Source organism: Elgaria multicarinata, chromosome 7 (assembly GCF_023053635.1).
Source record: "Elgaria multicarinata webbii isolate HBS135686 ecotype San Diego chromosome 7, rElgMul1.1.pri, whole genome shotgun sequence".
NCBI lineage: Eukaryota > Metazoa > Chordata > Lepidosauria > Squamata > Anguidae > Elgaria > Elgaria multicarinata.
In genome coordinates this window covers 55,479,165-55,492,246 of record NC_086177.1, presented here as the reverse complement: position 1 = coordinate 55,492,246, position 13,082 = coordinate 55,479,165, and the positions used below count along the sequence as shown (strand labels likewise).

At 38.1% G+C, this 13,082-nt stretch overlaps 1 protein-coding gene across 1 annotated transcript in view; it reads left to right on the top strand.

The window, feature by feature from the left end:
• SMCHD1 (structural maintenance of chromosomes flexible hinge domain containing 1) overlaps positions 1-13,082 on the top strand; it is a 94,048-nt gene that overhangs the window by 32,564 nt on the left and 48,402 nt on the right. The window contains exons 7-17 of the mRNA XM_063131299.1: positions 22-141; positions 401-567; positions 1,104-1,197; positions 2,855-3,065; positions 4,023-4,143; positions 4,227-4,410; positions 5,736-5,933; positions 7,870-7,983; positions 9,959-10,065; positions 11,276-11,358; positions 11,897-12,010. Of these exons, the coding sequence (XP_062987369.1) occupies positions 22-141; positions 401-567; positions 1,104-1,197; positions 2,855-3,065; positions 4,023-4,143; positions 4,227-4,410; positions 5,736-5,933; positions 7,870-7,983; positions 9,959-10,065; positions 11,276-11,358; positions 11,897-12,010 (1,513 nt within the window). The remainder of the gene's footprint in view (positions 1-21; positions 142-400; positions 568-1,103; positions 1,198-2,854; positions 3,066-4,022; positions 4,144-4,226; positions 4,411-5,735; positions 5,934-7,869; positions 7,984-9,958; positions 10,066-11,275; positions 11,359-11,896; positions 12,011-13,082) is intronic.

Below are 13,082 nucleotides of genomic sequence, written 5' to 3'. Positions count from 1 at the left end.
ACATTTTAAAACCTTGAACAGATGATAAGCAAACCTGCAGATTCTCAAGATGTTCATGAGCTTGTCCTTTCCAAAGAAGATTTTGAAAAGAAAGAGAAAAACAAAGAATCTATATACAGTGGATATATTAGAAACAGAAAGGTAAGGTAATAATGGCACTGTAACAATTTGTTTAGACATACAACACACTAACACATTTTCTCTTACTTCCTATGTACTTTCTAGGATTTCAGCAGCTGTCAGTATATTCATTATAGTAACTAGGTTTTTCTTCCCTGATAATCAACTGGACCTGAGCAGTTCTTGCCCTAATTTGATATATCCCGTAGCTTCCATGTTCTGTAGTAATGTTTCTTCTCAGGCAACTTATTTAATTTTAATTTTAAATCATTTCTCATAGCCATCTGACTCTTCCCACATTGTTAATGATGAGGAACAATTCCTGCATAATCTTATCATGGAAGAAAAAGATAAAGCGAGTTTCACTGCAGTAGTTATTACTGGAGTACAGCCGGAACATGTGCAGTACCTGAAAAACAATTTTCACCTTTGGCCGAGACAACTGACGTGAGTTGATATTATTTAAGTGGTTATCCATTTATACATCATATGCTATTGACATATAAATGGATCATGATGTGCTGTCATATACTTTATATAATTCCCACAAAACATAGAACCTGACTCAGATATTGCATTATATTAGAGTAGTAGCAACTAGGAGAGAATGTGCATTCATTTTACTCGAGCTACTGTGTCTTTGGGTGGACTGGGTTCTGTTTCTACAAGGACTGAAGTGACAAACCCTTTCCTGGCCTGCCAGACTTCGCAATTTCCATTGGTTATATACATTCAGCCTCACTCATATTGGAAATAGGATAAGAATATGTAAGAAATGCCTCATTTGAATCCGTGGGGGGGCGGGAGGGGAGATTTCCTGTAGCAGCAGGAACTTCACTCTGTGCTTGTTAAGTTCAAACTGCATATCCTAGATGCCAGTTTTGGGATGTTAGTTTTATATCTTTAACTTAAGGTAAAGTATTGGCCTGCTTGAGTATTCGGTGCACACTTGTACCGTATTTTAATCAAACTTATTCTTACAGACACATATATCATTACTATATCCATGGACCCAAAGGAAATGACATCAATCCATCAATGAAGGAAACAAGCGCTTTCAATAATATTGATATTGAGGTAGGATGTTTTTAAATTTCATTGGAAATAAATACGTTCAGCTGGATCTAGGGAAGCTGTGTTCCACTGGAAGAACAGGACTTTGCCACTCTTTCTTCTCCCCCCCCCCCATATTTTTTTTATTGAATTTTCAATAAATACAAAAAAGAAGGAAACAGAAGACAAAGAGAAAAAACCCCACATTAGTATTAATTCACAGTCTGTCCCCTTCCCCTCCCCAAAATGGGTCTATTTCAGAATTCTTCTTCCATCTTTTATTTTCTGGTTCTATTCCAGGGTGGTATATTAATTTATCCTCTTTTGCTCATAATCTTTTCATGAGTCCCATACATTTCTATAAGCTTCTGCCAAAGTTATTCTGTTCAATTTTTCTTTCATATATTCTATGTATTATTGCCAGTCCTTCATGTATCTCTTTTCTTTATTCCTCTATATATTCTCAACTTCTATGTCAGCTTTTCATTTATTGCTATATCCCAAATTTTCTTTTTCCACATAGGTATTGTCAACATCCAAGCTGTCTTCCAGTTACTTGCTATTAATTGCCTCACAGCTGTCAACAAGCCAATTAATATTTTTTTTCTCTAATCTCTCTATTTTCTTTGACAAACATATTCAACAAAGCTAACTCTGGTGTTTTGTGAATCTCTTGTTTGGTATTTTTTTCTATTTTTTAAAAATCTTGTCCCCAAACTTCCTAACCTTCCTACATTCCCACCACATATGAAATTGTGTTCCATTCCACATCCTCTCCAACACAAAGGTGATACGTTTTTATTCATTTTTGCCAACTTCATCAGTGTCAGATACCACTTCTGAACTATTTTTAGTGCATCTTTTATTTTAGTGGATATTGTTGGGAAGGGGAAACTTATCTCCAAAAAATCCCATCCTCTATCTCCTCTTCACTGTCTCTTTCCTACATCTGTTTTATTGTTACATTTCTGGCTTTATTAAGATTCTATAACTTTTTGGTATTATACTCTTATCTCCTAATTTGTAATTATCTGTAAATTTCCCCCATTCTGTTAAATCTCTTGTACTTTGCCTTATTATCTTTCTAGTTCTTCGGAATTTCCTGATTTGCATCCATACTAACGATGGCATTCTCATATTTTGTGTACAGTTACTCCATATTTCTTGTGTTATAGGTTGCTGCTGTTCATAAAAGTTTCTCATTTCAATCATTCCTATTTCTTTCAGCTTATTTTTGCTTACTGCTTTTCTTTTTATATCAAAGTCCACCACCTTTTCTACATTTTGAACACCCCAAGCAGCTAAACCCAAGGCTTGGGGAATTATGTATATTTAAATTATAAGGTGTTAGTTTTTTATATACTAGTTCTATTTTGTTGCAAGCTGCCATAGGAACTTTTGTTAGTGGGCAACATGTACATTTCATTAAATAAATGTGAAGTATAGAGCAGTGGGATGCTTGTTAGACGGAGGAGTCGAAGAAAATCGTATACACCCCACCCATTGAATGATATGGAATTGTCTTATGCTATTTGTTACAAGTCGTATATGTGATATTTCAAAAACAAATTTATATTAATATTTAATAGAAAACTTTGAAACTTCATGTTCTTTATACTATGCTGATGACTATGGCAAGGAAATGCATTCAGGGAGGAGAAAATAACTTTTATTTGTTTAGATTTCTATGTTTGAAAAGGGGAAGACGCCTAAGATTATGAATCTTCGAGAAATCAAAGATGATATGCAGACCTTATATATAAATACTGCATCGGATATTTTTGAGTTCAAAGCTCATGTGGAAGGAGATGGTGTAGTGGAAGGCGTTATGCGTTATCATCCTTTCTTGTATGATAAAGAAACCTACCCTGACGATCCTTGCTTTCCTTCAAGTAAGTTGGGTAATTTCCATGCTATTTCTAGTTGTATCCTAATAGAGAAGACTAAATTTAATCAATTTATGTTCCCAAATATTTCTAGGTTCTATGGTGTGTAACATCATTATTATGCACCATGAAATTCTTATACTAAATCATACCTTTAACCTCAAATACCAATTCTTAGCATATTGTTAATCATTTGATGGCATACTAGCTATGTGGTATATTAGCTAGAATTGTGTTTTCTTCATTGTAGAACAGGGGTGGGGAAACTGCAGCCTGCAGAGGTTGCCTCCCAGGTCCAGCCCCCTCTTTGCTAGGAATGCCCACTATTATCTCCAATTACTGATCAAAGATAACAGGGAATTCTCCTTTGTGCACTACGCACCATCTTAATCAAGTCAATGAGTGGCACGCAAAGCAAGTGGAGGAGCTAGGGGAAGAATTAGAATAGAGGAGTTCAAACACGCAAGAGCAGAACTATACAGAATGCCAAATTTTGATGGTGATCTATGTCACCTGTGCTTCATGGTACGGAAGAAAGCCACAAACCTATCAGGTCATTGATGCGTGTTGCTCTGCAAAAACTTCATTTGTCTACCAGTGTTGAGTAGTATTTATTGGTTTATTGGATGTGTGAAGATTAAACTGTAGAACATTAATTGGCAATTAAAAATTATGGTACAATGGTGTTATTTTGTTAAGCACACAGTGACTACTACTGGTATGTGTAATAATAATAATAATAATAATAATAATAATTGTTACCCACCTCTCCCTCTGGATCGAGGCGGAGCACAACATAAATGCAGATACCATAAAATTCATATAGTTAAAACATTTAAAACTAATACACTATTAGTAGCTCTTAAATAGCAAATCGCATGTGTTCTACAGTATTCTAGTTTGGAGAACAGTGTCTTCTGTGTTTACATGCTTTCATAATTTAACATTCACTCTTTATTTTAGGATTAAAAGATGATGACGATGATGATGATTGCTATGAGATAGAAAAGGGAGCTAGAGGAAAAAGACCCATTTTTGAATGTTTTTGGAATGGAAGATTAATACCATATACAACCGTGGAAGAGTAAGATTGTACTACTGCTGTGATTTACGTGTTTTTCTTTTGTTTGTTTTTTAAAGTTTCTAAACATTGTCTTTTTTCCCAAGCTTTGAGTGGTGTGCTCTTCCCAAGAAGAGAGGACTTACTCCAGTTGAATGTTACAACAGAATTTCTGGTGCATTGTTTACAAATGACAAATTTCAGGTCAGCACGAACAAGCTGACTTTCATGGATTTAGAGTTAAAGTTAAAAGACAAAAATACACTTTTTACAAGAGTTGTCAATGGACAGGTAATACTTCCTTAATCCAAAATTGAATAAATAAATTTAGAAAATCATTAGATGTGGACTTTTAATTTTTTAAAATATAAAAATTCATAGGCTTCTTATGGTTTATGTGTTTATTATATGTTGGATGTTAAGTATGTACTCCCATAGAACTGGTTTCGGATGTGTTCACAGGTGCCAAATTACATATTTATTTATTTATTTATTTATTTATTGCATTTCTATACCACCCAACAGCTGAAGCTCTCATATGCAATCCCCACTTGGGATTGTTGTGTTATGTGAACCTGGTGAGCATGGGATATGTCAGGGTTAAACAAACACACCTGAATCAAACCATGGGTTATGCAAGGGCTGTTTAATCCTTGCATAATTTTATTTATTATATTTCTATACTGCCCATCAGCTGAAGCTCTCTGGGTGGTTCACAACCCACATCCGCTGGGTTCATATGACACAACAACCCCCAAGCAGAGATTGCATATTTCAAATGGCAGCCACAGGTGGCACAGCCTCATTTAATCCACGGTGGGCTGTCATGACATGTCAATAGTCCTATAGTGTCAATGTCTGAGAGGCTCTGGCCAAAGTTTTCTCTGTTGGGCCTTTTTCTTGATCAGTTGACCTTGGTAGAGATATCTGGCTGTTGTGGCAGTGCTAATCTGTTGGATCTAGCAATCCTTTTAATTTCTCCCAAAGCCTGAGGTTTGAGGAATTGTGGAAATTCAAAAGGTGGCCTGATCCAGGGTCAATTGACCAAAGAATAGGGCCACCAGAATGCCCAACCAGCAGATAAAATATTCAGGGGAGCCTAAAACAGATATCAGCAGTGGGCACTACCAAGATACTGGGGCCCTAGCAGTTCTCCAAGGCTGCTAGGTGTTGATGAAAGTACTGTATACTGTGTTCGTATTATAAATAAACATTAAAAAGAGAATTGCAACAGGCAACATGAGAATTAACCAGCAAAATGATTCTGAGAGCCAATATTGAATAATGCCTGGAGTATTGCATTGAACATGGGAAATAAAGGTTGAAATTCCTGTCAAACTCTGATGGGCATGCCTCATTCTTTAACCTAGCAGCCAACCTTGCAAGGCTAAAGTATTACTTTGAAGAAACATAATTGTGGTTTATAAGATCATAGTATTGAAAATACAAATTAACAACCAATTATTATATATTTGTAATTTTAATTAGTTGTTTTTAAAAAAGTAATTGACTTTGGGAGCTGTATAAGAATAAGCTTTATACAAAAATAAACCTTCAGACAGTCATAAATGTTTAACTATATTTAACTTGTAGTACATGTACAAAACCCTTCACAGGAACAGAGAATGAAAATTGACAGAGAATTTGCATTATGGCTCAAGGACTGCCATGAAAAATATGACAAACAGATAAAATTTACTCTCTTCGAAGGAACAATTACACGCACTGATTTGGCCTCTAAAAGAATGCAGAGACCTTGGGCTACCTATTTGGCAATAGAGTGGGATGGAAAAACATACAAAGCTGGGCAGCTGGTAAGTTAATCGCTTCTTGAAAACGTAGAGGTTTTAAAATATGGCTTAATGCATGTTTCTTGAACTGTGTACAGTTCAGAAATTTGAGTTGAGTAATATATTTTCTTACATTGCAAAAAGAAAGTTTGCTAGGTCAAGCATGCACAGGAAACGACAGTATTTGTGTGGCTCTCAAGCAACCAAAACAGTATTTAGTTGCTTGAGAGAAATAGTCCCCCACCTCGCAGAGCAGGATGGGGCACTATTTCCAGTGCAAGGGACTAATTGGTTTGGGCCAGGATGTTGGTGGCCGCATGCCTGGGTGAGGCCACTGCCCAATTTGGGTGGAGCCACTACTGGCATGTATCCCCATTTTCCCACACAGAAACACACCCACATTCTCACGCCATTTATACAAACATCATTCGCACACATGTAGACACACTCTTCCTTGCCCCATCTCAACTGACAGGATGGGCATTTTCCCTGCCCAGCACAGAAAGATCTTTTGTCTTTTTTACCTCTGGTTTCCTGCTAAATCCATTTTCCAGCTTTAGCGCTGAGAGAAGGAGCTTTATCTCTGCTGCAGATCAGCGATAATCCCCTTCCCCTCTTCTGTCAGCAGTGGAACAGAAGAAAGGGCTTCTTAATGAACTGCTGCAGATTGGAGATAAGCCTTTTCCCTGCCCTTGCAATGAGAAGGGAGCCTCTATCCATACAGGGGTTGCACAAAGCGCTTATCTCCATTCTGCAGTAGATCCGAGATGAGCCCCTTTTCCCTCTCGCAGTACTGTGGCAGGTGAAAGGAGAAGGGCAGGGCTTAGAAAAGAAGCTTGGTGGGCTGCATGGGAAACCCCTGCAGGTGTTATGCTGCCCGTGGGCCAGCGGTTCTCGTGCTTAATACAGGCAAATTCCCAGTGTTACAAATTCTCTGCCTTGAAATCTGTGCAGTTTTATCATCTGTGTTACTGCCTTGCCATAACGTTTATGTATGTTTATGTATGCTTCATGTGAATAGTTCACCATATGTATATTAGATAGTTGATATTGCAGGCTTTGTTGTGAATGTTAGTATGAACATCTTATAAATATTGTTGATGTGCCTGTTCTTTATACATTTGTAAAATTTCTGAATTATTCATCTATGTAAGTTGTTTTGATGTCTTTGCGGTTTGAGTGTTACCACTCTTATTATACCATATGTATATGTGACAGCTAGCTAAATATCAAGAGAGGTGCTATTGCGCAACAACGAAACGTCCTGGAATTGTTTTTTTTTTTTAAGTGTGAATGCCTTCATTGAGGTTCTGAAAATTCATTCCATTTGGCAATCTGATGTGCGGTAGGGAGAGTTTCCCTCAGTAGCCAGACGAGTTGGAGAAAGGGTGCCCAAGGCAACAAGGAGCTCTGCCACAAAGGGCCTGGGATATGTGCTGGAGTCAGCGAGAGGACTGAGAGGGAACAAAGCAGGGACCAAGCCATAGCCTCCCCAATCGTCCGTCAGGAGTATTGTAGATTGTTCAACTTAACAACCAACTCGTGAATACTTATTTGCATGGTGGCTTAGTGTGGCGTATGAAGCCGCCCATAGTATCCTTGCAGTAAACTTGGAGCATCCCATGATACAGTTTTTTTCTCAATACACAAGACAGTGAACAAATAAAAAGGTTTTTTTAATAGATTATAAACCTAATATTTAACCATGCAGTGGATTATTGCCTAGTGAAGAGTTTTGGAGAGCCAAATGCTGTTCTTGTTCAGGAGATGCTTTCATCAAACACTACTGAAAAAATACAGTAAATAGAAAAATACTGAAGAGTCTTTATATCAGAACGTTGCAAACTTTTTGTTGTATATTTAATTAAGTTGAATAGTTCTACCAAATATTCTTTTTAGAATTACATTGCACCTGTAAAGTGGATTAAAAATAAATGCTGAACACCTATTTATGTCACAGGTAAAGACAATTAAAACGCTTCCAATTCTCCATGGAAGAATAACAAATTTTTTCCTATATGGAGATCATAATGGAGATGTGTATGCTACTGGAGGAGATGTTCAGATCGCTTTAGTAAGTGAATAGTTAATGTTTTAAATTAATCCCTAATATAATCAGATTCAGATCTATTTAGACTAGGTGTGACCATTTCTGTAGATGGGTCTTTCAGGAAGAAAATAGCATCACTGTCTTTCTAGCCATAAGTAACAATGTGCAACTGAAAATGATTTTGAGCTGAGTGTCATTAATACCAGTATATCTTTTTAAATCTTGATCTTCAACAACAGTGATAAACTTCTTTACAATAACTACACAGATTTTCAAACCCTGCATATAGTAGGGGATAGGGATTGAGCATCCCACCCAGCCTCTTGAAAATTTGGGGTTTGAGTTAGCATAGTGGCATATGCACAAAGAGCCCAATGCACACAGGACCTGTCTCCATGATCCAGGGAGATTTGTTGGGGTACTGATTGTACAGATAAGGTCCCATGTCTCAGCTCTACTTAAGTGCGTCCCTAGACAACAGGGGTTGGAAACCTCAGGCCCGTTGCCAAATCTGGCCCTCTGGGGTTCCTCAGGTAGCCACACACCCTTGCGCCAGACCCATTCTTTCCCCCCCAAACACTGGTAGGTTAGTGGTTTCCCAGATTTTTTTGGCAGCTTTCCTTATTTAAAAAAGGTGAAGTGCTTCTCCTAAGGCTTAGTTACTGGCAGAAAGAAGCTTAAATATGCTTGTATTTTTTGGCCCAAACCCTTTTTGCCTTTGGCCCAGGCCAGCACTAGAATCTGGCTCCCAAGAGCTTCCCTGGAACTGAATCCTGCCCTTGGGCTGGAAGAGGTTCCCTGCCCCTGCTTATACCAGCATGAAATCCAACCCCAACACATGGGGGCGGTATGGCCCAGTGCAAAATTAATCACTCCCACACTTGAGATTTCAATGTCTGCATAGGGCACAGATTTCAATTAAAAGGGTTTAGTAGATCTACTATATCCGATGAAGGCAAAAAATATTTAAAGGTACCATTTCCTTCTAACAATGAATGATAGCTTTGTTTTGTTAAATTATCTTACATTTGAGAGAGGAATTTCCATTTCTCGAGAATCCACTAAAAATATTTTATTTGAGGTGTCGCAGTATATGATTTAATTTATATTGATTGCTCAGTAATCCATTTTTAAATCAGGATGCAACCCTAATTGATGGCTTGGAAACAATGGGAGGGGGAATAGGGAAACAGCAGCATGGAAGCAACAATCTAGATCAGGATTGCTGAAGGGGAGAGAAGTTAAAGTCTCTCTATCTCAGGCTAGCAGTCCTGATCAGGATCCTGGGGGGTTAGGAGTGTCAGCAGCAGAGTGGCTTTGACATTGCTCCCTCCCAGTGTTCCCATGATGATGATGATGATGATGATGATTAATACACTGGGAACACTGGGAGGGAGCAAGTGTAGGGAAGATCGCTGTTCGTCTTCTGTTTCAGGATTTATGAGGAGAGTCACCCTCCTGTGCCCTATTTCCCAGCAGAGTCAGGCTCCCACAGCCCACCAAACAACTTCTCTTCTACCTTTGAGGAGAAAAGATAGACCCTAGCATCTGCAAGTTTATTGTAATAAAACTAATGCTCTTTTAAGAACTTTGCTGCCCAGTTAACAAGGTCACCTTTTAAATTGATCAAAGTGTTTTTCATTGATTATTCTAACCAATTAATTCATTAAACTTTGAAGCCCTAATTTAAATCATAAATTTAAAAGTTAGAAAGTTAATTGATAGAGTGTGAACCAATCAGAAATTGCATTATGTAGATTGGAATATTACTAGCATATTTTTTCAAGAACACTTTTAATTACAAGGAGGGATGGTTTGCTTTGATGCTGGATAAATTTGCTTTGTTTGCCATTGTTCATTATATTTGTGTTTCACATAATTATCTTGACATAAAGATTGTGTGTTTTTGTGTATCCACACTCACACCACACACTACTTCATTCCATGTTTCCTTGCTTCCTTTTGTTAAAAGGCAATCATTAATAGTTTAATTTTTCAGGAACCTCAGGAACTATATGCGGAAACAAAGATAGTTCCAATATGCAAACTTGATCGTTCAGTGTCCGACAAGGCAGTGAAAAAATACATTGAGGAGGAAATGGCCAGGTAAGTTTATATGGGCCAATGAAACATTAATTTGCTAATTCAGGGATCTGTAGGCAGTTAGTTTTTAAAGAAATTCTGTTTCCTTTACTTCAAAAGGAAAGGAAAATATTAGATTCCCACACAATTAAAGAAATCATTATCAGTTTAATGTATGAGTTTTAATTGATTAATCAATCAATTAGAGAGCAATCCTATGGCCCCCAGACAGTGTCTGGGGGCGGGAGGACAGGCATAGGATTGGTTGGTTTCCTGGCTATGAGGTCAGAGCCCTGGCTATGACCTTGTAGCCAGGAAACCACACTCCCCTCCCCTCCGCCTCGTAGCCTGCACGGAAAGTATTCTACCAGCTCTTGGTAAATGGGGTGCAGAGACAGGGGAAAGCGGGAGTTCCTGAAGTAGGGAAGGAGATTGGGGCAACTGCCTGATGCTGAGTCCTATGGCCGCCCCAGCTTCTGTGGTCTGGCTGTTCTGTATTGGATACTGGGCAGCCTCTGAGTTCAGAGGCTGCTGACTGTCTGCATAGGATTGCGCCCTGAATGGATTAAGTGTGTATATACTTACATAAGAAATTAGCAATAGTTTTGAGGGGGGAAAATCCTACTTAGTTTTTTTCCAGATGGTGCATCAGGTATTTGCTGTAGCCACATCATCTTAGAAACGATGTTTCTTGTTTGAAAAATAACTTTGAAAAATATATATTTGACATTATTAATAAACTAACCAATAACTGAAGTTATCTGTGTAGTGTGCAATATATTAAAAACATAAAATACAAACATTAAAACAAAGAATAAAAGCAGACCAATATAAACCAGTCACAAAGAATAAAGCCATTATGGCACATAAAACCAAATTAAAACTAGCAGCCAAATAAAGTACTGAAAGCAATAAAAACAGTTCTGAAAAAGCATGGGGGAATAAAATGGTCTTGACCTGGTACTGAAAAGACCATAAAATAGGTGCCAGGTGAGCCTTTCTTGCAAGGGAATTCCGCAAATGAGTGCCACCTCTGAAAAGGCCCTGTTTCTTGTAGCCACCCATCTCACTTCATTTGGTGGGGGCACCTAGAATGGGAACGTTTTAATGTCCAAGTGGGTACATATGGAAGAAGTCTCATCTGATTCATCAGTGATCGAATCTTAACTGATTTAATTGATTAAAATTTGTAGCCCTAGGAAATGTGAACAATCACAATTTGTTCTTTTATTAGACTTCCTGATAGGTTGTCAGTAACATGGCCTGAAGGAGACGAACTGTTACCAAATGAAACCAAGCATGCAGGAGCTACTATAGGTATGTGTTGATTCCCAACATGTTTTTTTAAAAAAGCCTTATTCAAGTATTATTTGTACTATTTATCCAAATACATGAGTGAAGAGTGGAGCCACATTGAGTAGCTTCGCTATTGGTGTTGCATACTTCACAAAGCCCCTCCCCCTGATGTCCACATGTACAGTGTGAATGTCTGCAGACAGGGGGACCTTCACAAATACAGTTTTAGCCACAGAATTCTCCGCACAACTCAGAACCCCAATAGCACCGGCTTCTGGGTTGTGTGAAAGCCTCCATATGTACAGCAGTAGGCACGAAGGCCCCCTCTCTGCCAACGTTTGCACTGTATGCACAGACTTCTGCAAAAGGGTTATGTGATGTGATGATATCTGAGATGGAGCTCCACAATGATGCTTTGCTCACATGTTCAGGTACATGGTATAAATAATGCCTGAGTAACATTATGCCTTTTGATTGATAAGCTACTGAGATTTGGAGTTCAAAATGTTCCAAGTATTCGATGTTTTAAATACATTTTGGTCCATTTGCTTTTTCATAGGAGCACTAAGAATAGAAATACTGAATAAAAAGGGAGAGGCTATGCAAAAGCTTCCTGGTTCAAGTCATGGAGGATCGAAGAAATTGCTTGTTGAACTTAAGATTAATTTGCATTGTAAGAAAACAAGTTATTTTTTCTTTATATTTTAAAATTTTATTATTAATATTCACTTGCATTGGTTACTCCAGTCCTTGCTATCGTGATGGCACAATAAATCTAATGTCCTGAAAATATAAATTCATGTTCTTCTTTTAATATATTACTTGCTTAAGGTTATATAAATGTATATGATCCTTTGATTATATATATTTGAATATTGACCATAATAAGTCCAGATACTGTGACTTTGGCAAAAGATGTGGGAATCCCATGAAGTGGCTTGTATGAAAGGTCCCAAACCCAAGAGTTTCTGCTACCATGGCTTCAGCAAGCTGGAATTTTAGACCCTGTCCAAGGCAGTGTTGCTCCCAAATTCACCACATATTAGTCCTTTTGACTACAACTATTTCTGTGAGATATTCATTGCTTGTCAAGAACTCAACCTTTCAGTTCTGGGCAAGAACCGACTCCAGTGGCAGAGAACTCAACCAACAATGGATTAAGCAATCTGTAACAAACACCACGAACAGGCAAAATGTCACAATCAGCAGAGCCTTCTGTGAGGAAAGGACAGAGGCAGAGAAGAGCAAGACAAACTGAGGGGGCGGTGGGTTGGAAACTGGAGACAGGCACACTAGCTAGGGGATAGATCTAGCTTCCCTGCATAGTGAATTGCTCATGTTGAAAAACAACAGCAGGCCCGGGAATTCTTTTAGGAGGATATAGGTTATGGCTGGTTGTTCAGTTACCTGGCTTCCTTGCCAACTGGACTTCTTCCACTCCTGAAGTGCATGTTCCACACACCTCACACCATAGGACCTACTGTATTTCATACCAGGTTCCCACATTTTATATTTCTGTTGATTTTCAGTGGTAGAGATTTCAATTCATGCTTTCCCCATTGAAATCAGTGGGATGGTATACTATAAACTTTATCTTTCCTTGGATCATGCTCACTTTTTTATTATTCTCAATTCGTCTTCACCTGTCTACTAATGGGGAAATTAAAGTGTTGCAATAATAACAGGAAAAATGTTAATTGCCACTAATGCTATTCATCCAATATATCTACAGAAAAAGAGTCGTT